The 21566-nt window shown below is 38.5% G+C and overlaps 1 protein-coding gene across 2 annotated transcripts in view; it reads right to left on the bottom strand.

The window, feature by feature from the left end:
- LOC132300844 (anaphase-promoting complex subunit 1) overlaps positions 1 to 18911 on the bottom strand; it is a 129881-nt gene extending 110970 nt beyond the window's left edge. Inside the window, exons 1-6 of one of the 2 annotated variants that reach the window (XM_059798096.1) lie at positions 18434 to 18911; positions 18027 to 18090; positions 16373 to 16457; positions 8800 to 9086; positions 7740 to 7845; positions 7477 to 7637 (exon numbers count right to left, since the gene is read on the bottom strand). In XM_059798096.1, coding sequence (XP_059654079.1) covers positions 7477 to 7637; positions 7740 to 7845; positions 8800 to 9086; positions 16373 to 16457; positions 18027 to 18090; positions 18434 to 18684 — 954 coding nt within the window. In that variant the 5' untranslated portion in view covers positions 18685 to 18911. The remainder of the gene's footprint in view (positions 1 to 7476; positions 7638 to 7739; positions 7846 to 8799; positions 9087 to 16372; positions 16458 to 18026; positions 18091 to 18433) is intronic. The other variant, XM_059798097.1, reaches the window with a different exon arrangement.
- Between the last annotated feature and the right edge of the window lie 2655 nt (positions 18912 to 21566).

Raw genomic sequence — 21566 nt, 5'->3', positions numbered from 1 at the left:
AGGTAGCTTTTTTCTCGTGGACAGCTGCTTTGGGAAGCATCCTCACTATTGATAATCTTAGAAGAAGAAGTCAAGTTGTGGTAAACAGGTGCTCCATGTGTAAGAAGATGGGGGGATCTGTCAACCATCTTCTTATTCATTGCTCGGTGGCCAGGGATATTTGGACCATGTTTTTGGTTGTGTTTGGCATTCCATGGGTGTTCTTAGAATCTACGGTCAACTTACTTGAGACTTAGAGAGGGTGTACAGTGGAGAGGCGAGTCATAGATGCTTGGGGGGCTACTCCCCTGTGTATATGGTGGGGTTTGTGGCGAGAGAAATAGGAGATACTTTGAGGGTGTGAGAGTCTCCTATTTAGACCATTAAGTATAGTATACTTTCTTCTTTATTTTTTTTTTGGTAAATGGCGGGATTGTATGTCAGTGGATTGTCTTTTGGATTTTGTTGATAGCTTAAAGCTATAGTGTCATCATGGATGGCAGTTGTTTGTTTTGGGAGCGCTCCCCATTTGAGCGTTTTTATAAATTCTTTCTTATCTATCAAAAAAAAACTTTAACATAGAATGTCAGACTGGTTTTCTCAAAATTTTAAACCGATGGTATTTTCCAAACCTTAGGGGAGGTCAGGATAATTTACCCTGCTTTTTTCTTACAAAGAAAATCTTATGCAACATTCAAAATTTTGTTTTTGGATAAGGAAGATTTCACTAAAAAGCGCCCAAACAGGGGCATGGCCCTCCACTGTTTGAAATTCATTGGTTGCAAGTTAGCACATGCCCAAGAAAAACCAGCCATGTGTCTAAAATTAAAATTATCACTTTTAATCATGGACATCTCCAAAATATTTTGGACAAGTGACGTGTCAATGTCCAACATGTGCTAGACTCAAGCATGACTCCTCTTTGGAAGTGTTCAAATTTCTTAATATGTTAGCATGTGAATTATGGTATTTCTCAACTTCCATTAGGCATTTTCTCAAATTTTCCTTCACTATTCTACTAATACACTCCCATCCTTCTCTCAGCCAAAGGCTTTCATCACTATGACAGCTCAACATCACAACCAAAATCATAATTTCAACCCCGCCACCCACAGTATTTTGTGACTTTCTAGTTTGTTTGTTTTTTTTTGACAAATAAATAATTCATTAAAAAAGCGTTCAAAAGGGGAACGCGTCCCTAACAAAACCACAAAAGCTGGGGTACCCTAAGGCCCCAAAGAAGCCAAAAACTCAACAGTCTCCTTAGCAGAAGAACAGAGTCTACCCGAACCCCAAAAACAAAGAGAGCTAATAACAGAAGATTTCAGAACAGTGATGGAAGATTCCTCTCCTTCAAAGGATCTTCTATTCCGCTCCCTCCACAGACACCACCAAAGACACAAAGGCGCCATCCTCCAGAACCCTTTAACCTGTGCTCCCACCCAACCCCCTCTCCAGGTGTCCATCAGGCCTCTCGTAAATCTAGGCATGACCCAACAAACTCCAAATAAACCTAGCAAAAGGTTCCAACAATCAATTGCCACTAGACAATGCAAGATAAAATGATCAACCGACTAGCTGTTGCACTTACACATGCAACACCAATTCACCGTGATAAGCTTTCTCCTTCTCAAATTATCCAACGTCAAAATTTTACCCCACACAACCGTCCAAGCAAAAAAGGCCACTTTCAATGGTGCCTTAGTACGCCACACAACCTTCCATGGGAATACCACCCCATCCGAGTCCGCAAGGCATCCGAAGAAAGATCTCACACTAAACATTCCCTTAGCAGAAGAAATCCAAACTAGAGAATCCCTACCTCCTCCCAGGATCACCTGGCTATACAACAATACTAGAAAACCAAACACATCATCCATCTCCCAATCCTGAAAAGATCGTTGAAACAGCACATCCCAAACCGGTCTCCCGCTATCAAGACGATAACAGTCAGCCACCAAGGCATGCCTATCCACCGCAATCCTAAACAATCTAGGGAAAGAACATACTAACGTGCGGTCTCCACACCACACATCCTCCCAAAACCGAATCTCCCTACCATCATGAACTCTGAATCTGATGCTTAGAAAACTCATTCCATCCCTTCCGAATGTCTTTCCAAACACCGACACCTCTGGTATCGACACCACAACTGAACACCACCAACCCCCCCCAACCCAAGTGACACAATATCACCCTCCTCCACAATCTATCCCGCTCCATACCAAACCTCCACAACCACTTACCTAACAAGGCCCTGTTAAAAGGCAACAGTCGCCTAATCCCAATTCCTCCAAACTTAACAGGCTTACACACTTGCTCCCAACGAACCAGGTGATACTTAAACTCATCCCCCAAACCTCCCCATAAGAAGTTCCTCTGGAGTCTTTCAATACAAGCAGCAACCAAGGACCGAATCTGGAAAAGGGATAAATAATATACGGGAATGCTCGACAAAGTGCTTTTCAACAAGGTAACCCTCCCCCCTTTTGATAAATATTGCTTCTTCCACTCCGCAAGCCTCCTCTCCACCATCTCCACCACCGGATCCCAAGCACCTACAATCCTCGAGGAAACCCCCAAAGGCAAACCCAGGTAAGAGATCGAAAAAGAACTAACTTCACACCCAAGAACAGAAGCTAATTCCTCAATCTCCGGAACCTCACCCACTGGAATCAAAGCGCTCTTCCCCACATTCACTTTCAAACCCGAGATTGCCCGAAAACAAATCAACACCAACCTCAAATATCTCATCTGAGACATCTCAGCCTTGCAAAAGACAAGAGCATAACATCCCTTCCCACCCTAAAACCCTTTAATGAAGCCCACCTCCAAAGCCCTCCCTATCAATCTATTAAGCCCCTCCATCACAATGATGAACAACAGTGGGGATAATGGATCTCCCAAACGCAAACCTCGCGAACTACCAAAAAAACCAGTCGGGACCCCATTCACCAACACCGAGAATCTCGCTAAAGAAATGCAGAACTCAATCTAATTCCTCCATTTCTCCCCAAAACCCATCCTTGCCATCAAGTATAGCAAAAAACTCTAACTAACATAATCATAAGCTTTCCCCACATCCAACTTACACAAGACCCCTGAACCCCACTCCTCAATCTATCATCCACACACTCCCTTGCAATGAGGATAAAATTCAAAATCTAACGCCCCCCTATGAAAGCATTCTGAGATTCCGAAATAACCTCATCCAAAACCACCCTCAACCTCAAAGAAATAACTTTGGCTATTAGTTCATAAATGCATCCCAACAAACTAATAGGTCTAAAGTCCTTCACATCTACGGGTCCGCCGTTCTTCGGAATAAGAGCTATAAAAGATGCATTCAAAGATTTCTCAAATCTCCCCCAAGTATGAAAAGCATGAAAGGTTCCCATCACCTCACCCCTGACCACATCCTCTCCAAAAGAAACCTCATAGTGAAACCTTCCGGACCCGGAGCTTTATCCCCATTACAATTTCTCAATGCCTTCAGCACTTCCCCCTCTCCACGGGTATAACCGCTTCTTCTTTCTACCTGTTCTGGTCACACTGCCAACATCATCCCCATTCTTTCCCTCCACAATTGAATGCATCACCAAACGAGCTTGCTCCTCATCTGGCTGAAAAGATAGTCCCAAAATACTGCTCACATTATCAATGTTATCCTTCACCCACTCCACCCCTCTGTCTTCACAACCTGCTGCAGAGACCTCCCTCCCCCCGTCCGGCCTTAAAACATATAACGGTTGCATCTCTAAACAGGTAGAATCCTTCCCATGGAACCATCTCCATAGCATTCCTATCACTACCCCCTCCCCCCAATCCATAGTTGTTAAAGGCTCAAGGCGCACAAAAGCGCAAATGACTCCGGGAGCCTGAGGCGCAAGGCGAGGCGCGCACCCGACTGAAGCAAGGCGCATGTTGAAAAAAAAAACAAACGAAACCCACCCAAGGATGTGATATATTTTCAAATCAAATCAATCTCATTTTTTTTGGTTAATCTTCAATTCAAAAGATTATTGGTGGCTGATTTCCGAATCAAAGGATCAATTATGGGTCTAAATTAAACATACAAAACTCTCAAATACAAAAAATTCAATGATAATTTGCAGTAGGGTTCGTGAGATGGGTGTCTTATGATCGGGAGCCCAAGATCAGCCAATTTATTTTTGTTCGAAGTTTGTTAAGAATTCTCCATGTTTCATAAGCTTAATTCTCACCAAAATCCATCAACATTGATTGAAACAAAATGGAAAGAAAGAACCATCCAAGCATGACTCATTTAGTATGTTTCAAAACCAAAAGAATACCATCAGTACTTAGAAAATTATGGATGGCAAATAATAAAGAAAAGAAAACTACAAAATTGGATTTCTTTTTATTTTTTTTATTTTTTATACACGTAATAACAACACTTGTGTTGTAAGACAAGTAATTACTTGGTGAAAACTTGATCATAGACAATATGATGGTGGTCCATCCGACAAATATACAATATGAAGTGAACAACATATTAACATGTTAGACAGTTAGAAACTTAGAATGGAAAAATAGTGATCAACAGTCATCACAGTGAGTCCAGACTCCAGACTCCAGAGAAGAAAAGAAAAAAAAATAAAATAAAATAAAAAATAAAAAAAGAAGAAAAATAAAAATAAAAATAAATCTGCCAAAGACTCGGCCGAGAGAGCCGAGAGAAGAAAAGAAGAAGAAAAGAAAAGAAGAAGAAGAAGAAGAAGAAAAGAAAAAAAAATCTGAGACCGGTCACCGATCCGGCAGATCCGAGAAGAGGAGTCTAAGAGGAGAGAAGAAGAAAAGAAGAAGAGAAGAAGAACTAACCTTAGATCCGGCAGATGATGCAGATCCGAGACCGAGAGTTGGAGTCCAAGTCGTCACTCGTCTGGCTACCTCTGTCAGTCTGTCTTCTTTCTTTTCCTTTTTGCTTCTCTTTTTTTTTTTTTTTTTTTTTTTATGTTGCAACTTGTAGCTTTTCTTTTAACTAGTAACTAATAAAATAATATGATAATGATATAAACAATACATAAACAATAAACAAACAAAACCATTTAAAAATACATTTTCAAGCAGGCGCGCCTTTAGCGCGCCTGTGTACAAAAGGCGTACGCCTTCTTTCAACCATCCTTCTTAAGTCAATACAGGCGATGAGATGGCGCCTGGAGGCGCCTTGCGCCTCAGGCGCGGGCCTTCGGCGCCTTTGACAACTATGCCCCAATCTGTCACCACCGTCGTCAATCGAAGCATCAGACCTATTGAAAGCCAAAGGAGTCCTCCCCTACTGTATCTGTGCCAAAATCCAGCACACGGTTCAATCCCTTCAACCCATTATACATTCTCAATTCCTTCACCAACATTGACGCAGCCTCCTGACTCAACTGAAATTTTGAGTCACATCCCACACACACCGTAACTCAATCCAGACCTACCGGCGCTGCCATCACTGATACATTCTCCCTTAATAACTTGGGAGAACAACTCAGCATAATATCCAGTGTATGATTCCTCAACTGTCCCACCTCATCCTCTATCTCTGCATCCAACTCATCCCCTCCGAATCTACTTCCACCACAGTCGACAACACCCCATTTCTCTCCGACTTCCGATCAACCTCCGCCCCCAATTCGCTTCTTAACACCCCACAAGGAGTAGAAGAAGAAGAAGGAGCAGACAAAAAGCTCTGAGAGTTGAAAAAAGACATACCAGGTTGGCTTTCCTTTGGGCAAACCCATTTCTGTTTCTCCTTTCGTGACCAACGCTTCCCATCTCTAACTATGGGCTCGCCATCCTCAAAAGAAGTTAATGGCACAAACCGAAAATCCGACGCCTTCTGCACACAGCAACTCCCATGGCGAAACCTTTTCCCTTTGCAACTGCCACAAGAGCTAGCTCTAACCCAGTTCTCTTTCTTCAATGGCATCCAGTGTCTGTTAACCTCGCTGAACACCACTGCAGAAATCCCCACCTGGGCTTGGCCCAACTCAACCCCTCTGGATCTCCTCTCCTCTTCCTTCGAGCCCAAACCCAAGACTCTAATGGACAGACTTTTATTACGGCCCCAATACACAGCCCTATCTCTCTTCTGCTGGACCAAATTATTAAGCCCAAACCCATCATTAGACTTGTGCATCTGAACATAAGGACCAGCCGACCTGTTGCGCGGCCCATTAAGCGGCCCACGTCCCCCGGGCCCAGCCCCTTCCAACACCTTATCCGTAATCTTCAAACCCCTATCCCCTGCACGTGCACACCTCCAATCCACCCCTCTAGTTTGTTGTGCATCACAACATAGCGTATTCTTCCATCTTTCATGTTTCCATTTGTCAAATTAATCAAGTAATCTAGTGCAACTCAAATGTCTCTTGGATTTCACTAAATAACATATCGTTTGTTTGGACTTCTGTTGGAGTTAAAAGAGGGATTTCTTTTAAATATAGGGATTTGACAAATCGGGAAAGACAAGGAGCATAAAAAGGTACTGGCAAGAAAGGAAGAGTGTTCATAATCAGGGATGGGACACAATAAGGCAACCAGTTAAGGGTTTCGGGGCAAGTACGGCATGAGGTACCCTCCCAAAAGTCATGGATACTTATTTTGCATACCTACCCTATTACCTTCCAGGCAACTTACTTGATTAATCTTGCATCCCATTGACATATCTTATTATAGGCCCAAATGACGAATGGCCTGATTTCATTATAAACTACAATCTATGATATCCACCATGTCTACCTACTAGGCAAACCCGAAGGTTGTCACAACAAATGTGTGGTACGGTGTACCAACAACGCAATTGACACAACTTGAAAAATAAATTAAACCACTTGACAATTACCTAGAGATCTTTCACATAGGCCCTACAGTTAAAATTATTAAATTTAATACCCAATTAAATTCAACCTAAAAGTCCTTTAATCAGCCCAACTTTCACATAGGTTTAGCTACACTAAACCTCTTTCAACTTTCACTTCTATCTACAGCCATATTGACTTCCTTTTGGCCATCTTGACTTTGCAGCAGTTTTGCAGCCCAACTCAACTCAAGAACCCCGTAAATCTCAACAAAGCTTTATTCAGTTGAGATAAGCTCCATGTTACTGAAATTTGGTCTCAACAACCAGGATTTAAAGCTGTGTTGAGTTAAATTGAACATGTTGAGGATTCTTCAATGTTGAGGTTTCTTGCTACATGCTTACTGAATTTTGATCTCAACAACCAGGATTTAAAGCTGTGTTGAGTTAAATTGAACATGTTGAGGTTTCTTCAATGTTGAGGTTTCAACAAGAAAAGCTAATTTTTATAATAACCAAAAATCGCATCTTCATCTAAGCGTGACTCCTAAAAAGAAAAAAAGATGCTAGGATAAAAGCACCAAAATTTTAAATGGTAATATTAAATTTTAAATCAATGACACATAAACTAAAACATTCATGCCCAAAGATTCATCCAATAAACAACAGAGGAACCAATACTACCGCACCTTGCTAGCTGCCGTCTGTGCGCCCTTCCCCTGCCATATCCTTCGGAAGGAGAACTGCTTTTGTAAAACTCCAGCAGGAGCTACATCAGATAATTTAGAATTTACCACTTCAGCGTTTGAATTAACGACTTCCACAACCCACACAGAGTGCTGCATCTTTCCTGCAAACAAAATCATATATAATCAATATGAAAAGAAAATATTTTTTTGTTTTTAACACAAAGGAATAACAAATTAAATAAGAAGGAAGTAAAAGAATAAACCTTTGCTATATGATGCCATTAATGGAATATGATCACTAGTCCATATCGTTCTTTCATCGAATTCCTTCATTATGTTTAATTTCCCCCTTTCTTCAATATAAGTACACTAAGAACGTCATTGAAAAAAAAAAAAAAAAAAAAAAATCATTTCAATTAAACTAGACCATGAACACAGATAATCCTAAACAGAAAACTGACAAACATTCAAATATAAGCAGACATAAAATGAAACAAAGTCAAGTAAAAAAGTGCAATGTAAGTTGCACAAACACGAACAAGGTGCACAAACGCAATACCACACACAGAGAACGACATGACAAATTCTTAAAAAAAAAAAGACTACGGTATGGACACATTAAGGACACGGAAACATAAAAGTATATTTATACATTTATTGTGTAAGGCAATCTTACCGAAATATCTATTATGTAAGACACATATAATCCTGATTAATAATCTAAATTTTATAAGAAGTGCATTACGTGGAAGATGAAACTAGACAAATATCATAAAGGAAAAGGATTCTATATACCAAGATTTACCATTGCACCAAATAATGACTCCCTTATAAATAAACATAGATATAAGTATATATAACCACCATTAATCTTACTATATTTTGTCCACATATCATATTCTTGTTTTATACTAAAAACATGTTTGTTTATGTTTCAACCTATAGTGCCACAAGTATCATGTGAGCATATCAAATATCCATAAAAAAAGAAAAAGTATTAACCATATTTGAGGGTGTCTACCTTATTTCCAGGATTGTCTTACATGAGCAAATGACTCCTATTAAAATGCGTTTGTGGTATATAAGTCGTGGGAGGAAGAATTCAAGGTATGGATGCCAAATGCTAGAAATAATCAAATTTATTTTTTAATGATGGCATATAAACGAGGAATTGAACATGTGCTCAGGAATATCCATGAAGTGTGGGTGTCAAACACATATTTTACACAAGACCTTCAGCAAGCATTCATGCTAATTAGTGTGCAAATAATTTTTTTTCATAATTAAGAGCATTTCTAGAAGAACGCTCGAAAGGATGCATACCTGGGGTTCCTCTACAGGATCTTTCAAAATCAGATGTGAAGATAGTAAAGCTCCATTTCCTTTTATAATACGATCAAATGAATTTGCCGAAGTGAAATTATGTTGAGGACTGTATCCAATTTCTCTTCTTGGATGGGATATGTCACGTGCACTTAGAAAAGGGCTTAATGATGAAAAAGGAACATGTGCTGATGAGTTCCCTTCAGTTGATTGTTGGAGGAGTAAACCAAAGGGAAGAGACCATATAGATGTGATGGTGCGATAAAGAGGAACTGATTCTACTTCACCTGCAGAGGAACACATCCAAGTCTCATTTTGGTAAAATCAGTAACCAAATACAAAGGCATTCACAATGTCAAGCATCTTGAATTCTGACTAATCTGTCCTACAAGTTCAGGTATTGTATATGCTCTTGCCATTTTAGCATCCAAAAATATATTAGAAAATATTACAGGTAGTAATCAACTGAACGAAAAAAGAGCCTGACCGTGTTCATGTTGAATATACATTTTTTTCTTCACAACTATCTCCACGGTGCAAATATCCTGACTCAATTCTAAAAAATTATCATTCAATCTGGATGACCCATGGTATATTAGACACACGAAGGAGGGGACTCATTCACCAGCAGGTTCCTCCTTTTCCTGATGCAGACATGATAATAATATACACGACAGAATTTAAATTGAAGGTAGCCCATTCTAGTTGAAAAGAAAAATATGAGATTGAAGCCTATGTTACATGAACATGAGTACTTGTATCTGGTGTAGGTATGTGTCTGAGTATCAGTCACAAAATTTAGGATACAGGAACTCAGCTTGAAATGTGTCCAAAACTTGAATATGGGTATGTGGACAAAACATGATGTGCTACTTAAAAATATAATGTATCAGGCTATTATTGTTCTAAATACTCAATAATAATTTAAATTAAATGAAACTAAATGGAATATGGTTACAAAAAGAGAGATTCCACCTATCTCGTAAGTAGGGATCTTTTCCTGGCTATCAAATTCGAGTATTTTTTTCTTCTTTCATCATCATAACTGGAGGATCCAAGTGCACGATTTGGGTAGCTGTGGTCGGACACATATTTCATACGCATGTCCATAGTCAGAGTACACAATGCCCCAAAATAGATCCATAGGAAATGTGTATAGATCATCTTGCCCAATTTTAACTAACAAAAAATAATATTTAAACCTAACAATCATATTTAAAACACAACAATATAAATCAGTTAAAGTGTAACAAGCAAAAATAATTGATCAAGCAATGACGCATAAACGCATGATTATTCATGAAAAAACCCAACTGGGAAAATTAGGGCCGGTCCTGAGATTGAAAAAATCTTGAGAGGCCCTAGGCAAACTTTAAAAGTGAGGCCCTTTATACATAAGTTTCACACGCAAAAAAAATAAATAAATAAAATAAAATAAAATTATAAAAGTGTGAAATTTTCATTAAAGTAAATGTGATCGTCTTGCATTTTGAGCAGCAAAATTATCAATTCTTCTTCTTCTTCTTTTCTTTTTTTTTTTTTTTTTTCATACCCAGATTCAAATTTTCTTGTAGACATAACTGTCAAAAATATTCAAATCTTAGAAATCTAAATAACAGTAAACACAATCAACATAGAACTAAACTTAAAAAAAAAAAAAAAATGCTTTGCCGAAAGAAAATATATATTACTCAATGGCTCAATATGCAATAATATGATTTACAATATATATATATATATATATATATATATATATGTATCTTATGAGATGTCTAAATGATATGTCTTTAAGTGAAGGATTGTTGGATTGGAACTCCTGTATTACAACAAATTCATTTGTCAAACAATAACTCCATAAGAACTTCCAACTTTATGCATTCTAATTTATGAAATAATAATTTGAGGTGGCACCATTCTCTTTCCATTCCTTTTTTATTTTATTGTTTAGAACGTTGTCTGCCAAAGTTCTTCAAAATTAATTAATCTGAGTGTAACATTTTTTTTACATTCCCATCCCATAGCTATACAACTTCAGTGGACCATCATAATTATTTCAATATCTATCATGATTTAAAAAATTAAATATATTGATATAAATTTTGAACCATTAAACAATTTAAACTAAACTAATATTAACTGCAATCCATCAAATTTATACACAAATTAAAATCCTATATTTCAATCAACCACGCTTTGCTCTCTCTCTTACTACGCGAATCTCCCCTGCTCCATCAATTCCTGGGGGCGCCGCCCCATCTTCAAAGTCACAAACCTTCACATTTTGATCTAATGTGAACCAGAACTTGTTGAATAGCCACACCCCCCTTTTTTTTTTTTTTTTTTTTTTTTTTGAGGCCCTTTAAATTTACTGCATTGGGTAACAATTTTTTTTTTGGTGGCCCATCTTTCATGGGCTTATAAATTTTGAGGCCCTTTAAATGATTGCATTTTATTACAAAAAAAAATTTTTTTTTTTGGTGGCCCATCATTCATGGGCCTATAAATTTTGAGGCCCCTTAAATTCTGAGGCCCTAGGTGACTGCCTTGGTCGCCTTGGGTCAGGGCGGCCCTGGGGTCCACAATGTCCTACCAGACAGATCAAATTCATTATGAGAAAGTTGATGTTTGCAGAGGGAGATTTTCTTTATCTTGTGCTTTTGTGATGGAGGAGGATTGCTTCACTTGGGGTTTTTCTGGGGTGTATGGGCCGGTTGATGATGTTGAGAGGGATGGTTTGTGGGAGGAGTTGAGTGGGGTGAAGGGGAGGTGGTCTCTTCCTTGGTGTATGGCAGGAGACTTTAATGTGGTTAGATCCCCGGCGGAGAGGTCTACAGTTGGCCCGTGGACCCAGGCTATGATGCACTTTTCTGATTTTATTGATGGCCACCAGCTTATTGATCTCCCTCTTGAGGGAGCTTCCTTTACTTGGTCCAGTGGAAGGGAAGTTCCAACTTTCTCTCGCATTGATAGATTTTTTATTTCAGGTGAATGGGAGGAGAAATTCCCGGATGTTGTTCAGGCAGTTTTGGCTAGGGTGACGTCGGATCACATTCCCTTGGTTTTGGACTGTGGAGGTTTGAGATCTCGCAGTACTCCTTTCAGATTTGAGAACATGTGGCTTCGTGCGGATAATTTCCAGGAATTTGTCCATTCTTGGTGGGAGGAGAATCTGGTGGTGGGTACATCGAGCCATATTCTTGCCGGAAAGCTTCGAATCTTGAAAACAAATCTTAAAAGGTGGAATAAGGAGGTGTTTGGGAGCTTGGTGTGGAGGAAGAATAGGGCTTTGGCTGATATTGCGGAGATTGATCGATTGGAAGGGGAGGGTGCTATTTCGGAATCTCAACGCAGTAGAAGAGCAGCTTGCCAGGCAGAATGTGTGGAGATTGCTCTTTTGGAGGAAATCTCGTGGCGTCAGAAATCTCGGGCATTATGGCTCAAAGAGGGGGATCGTAATACGAAGTTTTTTCATAGAACTGCTAATGCTAATAGGAGGAGTAATCATATTGGGCGGATGTGTGTGGATGGTGCAGTTTTGTCTTCGGAGGAGGAGGTGCGAAGTGCTATTGTCTCTTTCTATCAAGGACTTTATTCTGAGCCTCTTCGTTGGAGACCTCGTCTTGATGGTCTTCACTTCGATTCTATTTCTGCCTTGGAGAGAGATGGGCTGGAAGATCCTTTTTCGGAGGAGGAAGTGCTGAAGGCTTTAAAGAGTTGCAATGGTGATTAGGCTCCAGGTCCTGATGGTTTCACGATAAGATTTTTGTTGGAAAGCTGGGAGGTGGTCCGGTACGAGATTATGGGCACTTTTCATGAGTTCCATTCCACGGGGCGATTTGAGAAATCGCTTAACGCATCTTTTATTGCCCTTATTCCTAAAAAGGGTGGTGCTTCTAATATCAAGGATTTTAGACCCATTAGTCTGATCGGGTGCATTTACAAGATCATTGCAAAAGTCCTTGCCTTTAGATTGAGGGAGGTCCTGTATGGAGTTATCTCTGAGTCTCAGAATGCTTTCGTTGGGGGTAGACAGATTCTGGATTCCGCTTTTATTGCTAGCGAATGTGTGGATTCTAGACTTCATAGTGGGACTCCTGGTGTTCTGTGCAAGCTGGATATTGAGAAAGCCTATGATCATGTTTGCTGGAATTTCCTGTTCTATCTGTTGGAGAGGATGGGTTTTGGTGAGAGATGGAGGAAGTGGATTGTTTCTTGTGTTTCCACTATCAGGTTTTCGGTGTTGGTGGGTGAATGGCTCTCCTTCGGGGTTCTTTGGCAATTCTCGTGGGTTGAGATAGGGGGATCCTCTCTCCCCTTTTCTTTTTATTATTGTTATGGAGGCCCTTAGCAGGCTGATGAGAAGGGCGGTGGATTTGGGTTTTCTTAGGGGTTTCAAGATTGGCCCTGAATCAGTTCAGCAGTTGGAGATCTCTCATTTACTTTTTGCGGATGACACTATTGTTTTTTGTGAGGCTGATATTTCCCAGTTGAGGTATCTGAGATGTGTTTTGGTTTGTTTCCAGGCTGTTTCTGGTTTAAAAGTTAACGTGGGAAAGAGTGTGATTGTTCCTGTGGGGGACGTTCAGGAGGTGGCACTCTAGCTGCTGTTCTAGGATGTGGGACGCAATGCTTTCCCATCTCGTACTTGGGTTTGCCGCTGGGGGACTCGGCTAGGAGGGTGGGAAGTTGGAACCCGGTGATTGAGCGGGTCAAGAGAAGATTAGCGGGTTGGAAAAAACAATATATGTCAAAGGGCGGTAAAGTTACGTTAGTGAAGAGCACTTTGTCAAGCCTTCCAACGTACTTTCTTTCGCTTTTTCGTATTCCAGCCTCTATTGTTGGAAGACTAGAAATGCTCCAACGTAATTTCCTTTGGGGGGGTCGCGGAGAAGAGTTCAAGTATCATCTTGTCAAATGGGAACAGGTTTGCAGGCCTATTCGGTTGGGAGGGCTTGGAATTAGGAGATTGGCCCTTTTCAATTGTGCTCTTCTTGGTAAGTGGCTTTGGAGATTTGGTAAGGAAAGACATAGACTATGGAGAAGGGTTATCTCATGTCGCTTTGGGGAGGAGAGAGGAGGGTGGTCAGTTAGACCAGTCAGGTCTGTTAGCGGAGTAGGGGTGTGGAGGGCCATTGGTAAGGGGTGGGATGCCTTTTCCAAACATATTAGATTCAGAGTTCGGGATGGAAGAACTGTCCGGTTTTGGGAGGATCCATGGTGTGATGATAGGCCTTTGGCCCTATTGTTCCCAGGCTTTTTAGGATTGCTGTTGACAAACATGCAATAATTGCTGACTACTATCGCCTTGATAGTGAAAGGTTGTCTTGGGATGTGCGTTTCCGGCGAGCTTTTCAGGATTGGGAGCTGGATGATGTCACTGGGTTTTTGGCTCTTCTTTACGGACAGGAGGTGGAGGGGTCTGGGGCAGATTCCTTGATTTGGGTAACTTCTTCTCAGGGGATGTTCCAGGTCCGGTCCTTTTTTGTGTGCCTTTCTGGTTTTCATGGTACCTCATTCCCATGGAAGACGGTGTGGAGGTCTAAGGCGCCTCTTAGGGTGGCCTTTTTTGTGTGGACTGCAGCTTGGAGTAAGATTTTGACTTTGGACAACTTGAGGAAGCGAAGGCATATCATTGTTAATAGGTGTTGTCTTTGCAAGATTAATGGGGAGTCGGTGGATCATCTTTTGTTGCACTGTCCTGTGGCTCATGATTGTTGGAGTTTGATGTTTGGCCTGTTTGGTATTCATTGGGTCATGCCTCGGTCATCTTGGGAGTTGTTAGATATGTGGAGGGGCCAATGGATGGGGGCTCAGGTCAGAGATTTTTGGAGGGTGATCCCTTTTTGTATTTGGTGGAGCCTTTGGAGAGAGCGTAATGGAAGATCTTTTGAGGGAAAGGAATCCTCCATTGGGGTGTTAAAATTTTCCATCATTTGTAATTTGTTTTGTTGGGGTCAGGGGAGAGACTACTCCTCTCTTGAGGAGATTGTTGATTTTATGAGCTCTTTGAATTCATAGGCTCCGTTTTGTCTTTGTATAGTTTGGGTCGCGTTCCCCTTTTTGAACGCTTTTAATACAATTTACTTATCAAAATAAAAAAAATTCATTATGAGAAAGAAGTTTGCAACTAAGTTAACCAGATTCAACATCCAAAATAAAAAAAAATAAAAATAAAAAACTAGGTTAACCAGATTCTAAAACCCTAGAGTCCCTTAGGTAACTCATGACTCAGACTTTACACTATAATCACCACTCGAGCTCTTTGTCTTTGTTAGTCAATAGATAGCAACCGCTTCTCGTTCAACACATTGATCTCCATGACTAGTGACGTCCAATTGTTGTTTGGTTGTAGGGGTGGCAATATATAACACAACATGCTAACAATCAAACACGACATAGTATAGGTGGGTTTGGGTTTGGCTTAATCGTGTCAATTCGAATTGACGCTAATTAAACAAGTAGTATTCGTGTCTGACCCATTAACACATTTATAACCTGATTAGATTCGTTCGTTCGACCTAATAGTATGAAATTTTAATTAAACTTGTCTTGTTGTGTCATGTTAGATCTTGGCCCATTGATTAAACAGGTTATGCAGATCGTTTGTGTTATTTAATAATCATATTGTGTTCATGTCAAGGTTACTTCATACGAATAATAATCATGTCATGTTCCTATCAACCCATATAGCAAGATACCCATGTCATGACACCACATGAACATGACACGAAAAAACAAATTGTCATCCCTATTTGTTTGCTTCACGAGTTGATGATCAACATTTTAAATAATAACTTATCATCCAATGCAAGATGCTAGATGATAATATATATATATATATATATATGCACTCTATGTGCCTATATGCTCTCTATTTAAATTCTCCCTAGAAGTGCATGTATTTCTCAATAATGTATAAAGACAATACCCTAAACTAACTAAAACCCCATATTGACCTTTTAGAATTTTAATTTGAGAGAAAATTTGTGCCAACTAATCGATATCCATCTGTAAATCAATTGAGCTTTCAAACAAACCATACTGGATTTCAAAAAAAAATTGTAAATTTCAATTGATCAAACCAATATATTTTCATAAAATTTATGTTCAAATATATTCAATCTGAAAACGATTTCATGCATTCAGAATATTTTTTAATGAATCAAAAACATTTATGTATTGTGTCCTGACATGAGTAGTGATAAGAATGCATGATTATGAACCCTAATTAGTGAGTGAGTAATTCAATAGGTAAATTTACCCTTTTACCCTTTTGATCTTCAATTGCTTTCTGTTCATAGTCCATGGATCCAAGGTAAATTTAACCCTAACCAATTAAACCAACTTTTGAAAATAAAATAAAAATTACATACTCTGACATTTGCTACGAAACTTGCCAACACTAAGTTTAAATAACCACACAAACTTGGGGAAAAAAGAAGCAAAAAAATAGGACAACGAACTATCATCATATCAAACGCCAAAAAATAGAATAGAATAAATTTATAAAAGAGGATAAAGAGAGAGAATAACAAACAATACACTATCATTAAATATGTTTTGGTGTACTCACCTGACGTGTTATAAAGAGTCAAACTATCAGTTTGCAAGACACAGAGAAGAGCTTCAGACATATCACCCAGACGACACCAACACACCTAGAATTTGAATTTAAATAGTTTTAAATGGTTCCAAGTCAGTAAACTGGAGTAACTTACAAACAGTAGGTAATTTATTAGATGGACGTGTTGAGGAAGATAACCAAGAAAGACTGGTTTTTGTATATCAAAAGGCAGAGGCTCGGATCTAATAAAGATGAAACAATTCAGTGAAGCAATACAAGAAGGAGAAAAGGGATAAATGGAGTAATATATAGACGCATGCTAAACTTTCATTATAAAAACAAAAAATAAAATAAAATAAATGGTTGGTAGAAAAATTTTAAGACATACAGGTACTGCCATACAGAACTAAAGGATTTGCCTCCATTTTCTTCTTGGTGAATGAATTTTCAATCAGGTGAAAAACTCAGCCACTTACATGGAGAACTTCTTTGCACCTTCAGTCAACAACTTGGGGTCATTTTTTTTCTTTTTTTTTTTTTTATAAGTAAAAATTCATTAAAGGCACTCAAAAGGGGAGCGCTCCCAAAAAACAACAAGCGGCCTAAACAAGGAAACTACATCTTTAAGCTATCCACAAAATCCAAAAGACTATCTATAGATATACAATTTCGCCCATTAACCCAAAAGAACAAAGAAGACAGTATATTATATTTGAGATACCAAATAGGAGACTCCGCCCCTTCAAAGGATCTCCTATTTCTCTCAAGCTACAAGCCCCACCAAATACAAAGGGGGGTGGCCCTCCAAGCATCTCTAACTTGGATCTCCACTATACACCCTTTCCAAGCCTCTACAAAATGAACTGTTGACTGAGGAAACACCCAAGCCACACCAAAAGCAACCAAGAACATAGCCCAAATATCCCTCACTTAGGTAGTATGCTTCCATTTGGTAGCTACACTAAATGACTCAAAATGTCTTTTTTTTTTCTTGATAAAGTCTTCAGAAGAATCAATCATTTATGCATGTTAACAACCATCTACTCCAAAAGTTTAAGCTGTTAGAGAGGGTGTAATTTAAATATATAAATCCTTCAACAAGCCCCCTCACTTGTGGCCTTCTTCTGGTCCAACACGTGTTTTTCAATTTTTTAATTAGGGTGACGGTGAGGTTTAAACTCGAGACCTTTGGCTCTGATACCATGTTAACAATCACGTACCCTAAAAGCTTAAGTTGTTAGAGAGGGTATAACTTAAGTATATAAATCCTTCGACAATGCAATCATGAACTAAGTCCAAAAACAATAACCAAAAATATCGATTCCATGCAAAAGTGCATTGTTAGCAATTTCCAAAGTAAATAAACATTAACAGATGGGATATTATTGACCGGTATCAGTAATCTCTCCAATTTGAACAAAAAGGTCAACAAGCTAAAAATGACAAGAAAGAAAAGAAACCAACCAGCGTTAAAGCAATATTTGTAATGTTGATGATATTTTCAACTTCCCGCTACCAACTAGTAATCGAGAGAAGTATAAGAATCTATAAAGGAAGCAAGATCATCATTGTATTACAGCTATCTATTATAAAGTTTTCGCATGAGAGAAAAACAAATATAATAGGATTAACTGCGCTGCCTACACCATAAAAGTTAAAGTACCATTATGACTGAGTGGGGCAAGGTGAATCTCTTGTACACACGCGAACCAATCGTCCATATTATCCTGTTACAAATGGGTAAAATAAAATTTGTTAGAAATATAACCAAAAAAATTTACTTTTAGTGAAAAATGAAGCATGGAGAAAAAAGACAACGAACAGAAATAAAAAACCGTGAAACTTATAACAATCAAATAGGCAATATTGGTGGAGGTTTGCTCTGGATTGATAAAGGATAATTAAAAAGGAAAATTAAAGACTTCGCTCTATCAAATAGGCTCAACAAGCACATTTGCATTCTAGATTTCGAAAAAGTATCAGCCAACCCATATAAATTCTTCAAATTTTGAGCTGGTGAAATCCACTACAATAAGAAGAAAAGTGAAAATTGGTAGGCGAAGAAATTACCGATTCCCTCTGATGAATAGCTCGTGATCGCTTTGATGAGTGGAAGCCGGCTGGTTGTCGTCATCGGATTGGTCTCTTTGTCCGGCGATTTGGGGATCGAAGAGGAAGTAATGGTAGCTGTGGGAGACATTTTCGGGCTTGCCGTCGAGAGCTTCAGCGACTAGGCCGAAGGGTTTGAACTCGCCGAGCACTGTGAGGTGGCGAACACCGAGGGACGTCTTCTTGTGAGATGAAGATGGATGGTCGTTCATATCAATGGAATGGAATTAGAGAGAGAAGAAGCAGAAGAAGATGTTTGTTTGGTAAGGTTGGTTCGAATTCAACTGTGCGTCTGTCTCTCTCTTTGATTTCAACCGCCCTTTCTCTTTCTCTCTTTAAAAACCAAGCTTTGCGAAAAAGTACGAAGGCCAGGCCCTGACCTTCGAGTGAGCTGAGAATCAAAACCCTAGTGCTGATTCTTTGGCGGCCTTTTTTTTCAGATCATCGAGAACAATCAAGTTAATCAACACCGTCGGATTCATTTTAATCTTACTTTTTAAAAATTGTGGAGGGATACCCTATGTGGTATGGTACAATCAATATATGAATATTACAGCAGATTTATTGAATTATTATGTATATGAGTACTCGTAGGGCCCGCTGAGATTCTCAAGATTTGAGGTGCATACAAAATTAAAAGACCATCTGTGATGCAAAATATTTTTGTATGTCAAATTTATATTTTGAGAGAAGTTACTCTGTCAAAATGTTATATTTTATCAATTCTGCTTTAAAGGTGTATTTCATCCAAAATGTTATTTTTTGACCCAATTAACATTATTTTTCAACTATCATTCCCAACTACCATTTTTTTTCAATAGCATTCCCAATGCAAAGTTTTTTTTCAATAGCATTCATCCTTGTTTTCTGAAGTATCGCGGGAGCCGACACCCTTGTTTTTTGAGTTCCTCGTCATTGTATGATTCAATATGGTTTTTTGATAAATTTCAATATTAGTGATAAATTTAATATTAGTGATAAATCTAAATTACAAAACAATTTGTAAAGAATAAAAACTCGAAAAACTTTTTGGTTGTCTAAAAATAGTTTTATGAACTTAGAAAAAAATATTATAAATTTATTGTTGTATCTACATTTCACAACATTGAATCTTGCACTGGTTTGTATGCTTATATATTTAAATCTTATGTGACTATTTCATTACTTAAAATAAAATAAAAAATCTCATTAAGGAAAGTTTTTATTTAACAAACAAAGCTTTAAAAAAAAAAAAAAAAATCAACCATTTAAGTTCTATTTGTTCTGAAATCCCAATTTGAAGAACCAACAATGTCTTCTGCAACTTGAGGATCGCATATATTGGAGGAGAATAGAGAGTTAATCCTGAGCTATTTCTCTCTATATATAATTTAGTTCATATATTTCTATATATTTATGTATATTGAAAAGAAAAGAAAAAAAAAGTGATGTGATCATGAGACAATCTCAAAAATTAATTATAGAGAGATGTTGGATCTTAATGTTGATATAGTCTCTGTTGATTCAACTTGCGATGAAAGAGAGACAACTAACACTGTCCAGAAGCTTCCGGAAGGCGTCGGAGCTCAAGTGGACGATTCCGATACTCCGAATTCCTCCGCGTCAACGCCGATGAAGCGTCGAACATTGCCTAAGACGAAGAACGAACTTGTCCAAAATTACAATCGCTATTCTACAATCAAACAATTTTAATCGCAAACTTGCCCTAAATCGTAATTGGACATTTTCTGAAATTCCCTAAATCGCAATCGCATCGAAAACACATAACATGGCAAAAACGAGAAGAATCCGGCCACAACTAAGAAAAACCAAAGTCAAGCCGGCTTCGCAAGAAAAGGATACTGAGGACGTGAGAAGGAACGGCGACGTAGGATAGAAGGAGACGAAGATTTAATCTAATGGCCAGGAACCATCAAGATCGAGATCGAGGTCCATCAGTAACCCTCTTTTCGTCATCAGCTAAACAAAGAATGGCCGGGACACAAGTATCTAAAGTGGGTGGTATAACCCCCCCAAACTTGGGATTAACTGTAGTCCTGAAAAGATGGCACTGGGTAAAAGTTCATTAGACATCAAAGGGGATAATAATAGGTGCACAGTGGACATGCAAGTGTACATGGGATAAGAAATGAAGTAAGGAGAGAGGAAAAAGGTGGTCCTGAAAAATTCGGGCAGCTCTTTCTCACTGAAGTCACTAGAATGTACCTGATAAATGGAGTCAATCACAAACAGCTATATCAATATAAATAGATATCATAGCCAATCCATTCAATCTCTCTTGTGACATTATCGACCGTAGGTAAGATTTGATCAACTTCAACTTCAAAAAGCTTCTCTCAACATATGTAACTGTAATTGGGATAGTCAATAATATTCTATATGCAATCCAAGCATTTGGACAATAATAAACAAGTCTTTTTATAAAATCTAATACTTCAATTGTCTTTATTGTTCCTCTTGGTTAAGCCTCTCTTAGGACTTGTAGCTCTAAAAATAAGTATGTCCCATTAATATCAGAAACCATGTCATGTTTTAGGAGATCTTTAAGGTTATGACATGAACCTTTGAAGTATCATTATCAGCAAACTTCAACCACTCCAAAGTAAACAAAAATCCAAAAGACTCATCATATTGTTGAAATTGTTCAAATCTACTCTTAAGTGAAGAAAGAGCTTGATCAACTATGTATATGAAATAATTCACTCTAAATGATTCTTCGAACAATTGTGTACACTTTTTATTGACACTCTCGTCAAATTGTTTCATTCTACGAATGACATGTCTTTCGCGGAATATAGGTTCAACTTCCATATTAGTTGCAATCTCTTTAGCCTCGACATAGTAGATTCAAATCCACTTTCTTTATAAGTTTCTAAAAAAAAAAAATGAGTCCTCTTAAGAGATCTATACCAACATCAATCTGCATGTCCTCTGTTTACATGATTTTGCTTACTTTGTTAAAATTATTCAATATATTGAACCAAATAACCATACCAAACAAGAACTCAAAATTCTCAATTTCATATGTTGCTAAGCACTCAGCATCACTCTTTGTCTTAGGATCTTCACTAGTATTTGCTAAGTAAATTAAGAC

This window comes from Cornus florida, unplaced genomic scaffold (assembly GCF_030987335.1).
Source record: "Cornus florida cultivar Cherokee Brave unplaced genomic scaffold, ASM3098733v1 CherokeeBrave_3.0.0_Hap2_Chr03, whole genome shotgun sequence".
Lineage (NCBI taxonomy): Eukaryota > Viridiplantae > Streptophyta > Magnoliopsida > Cornales > Cornaceae > Cornus > Cornus florida.
This window is presented reverse-complemented; position numbering and strand designations above follow the sequence as displayed.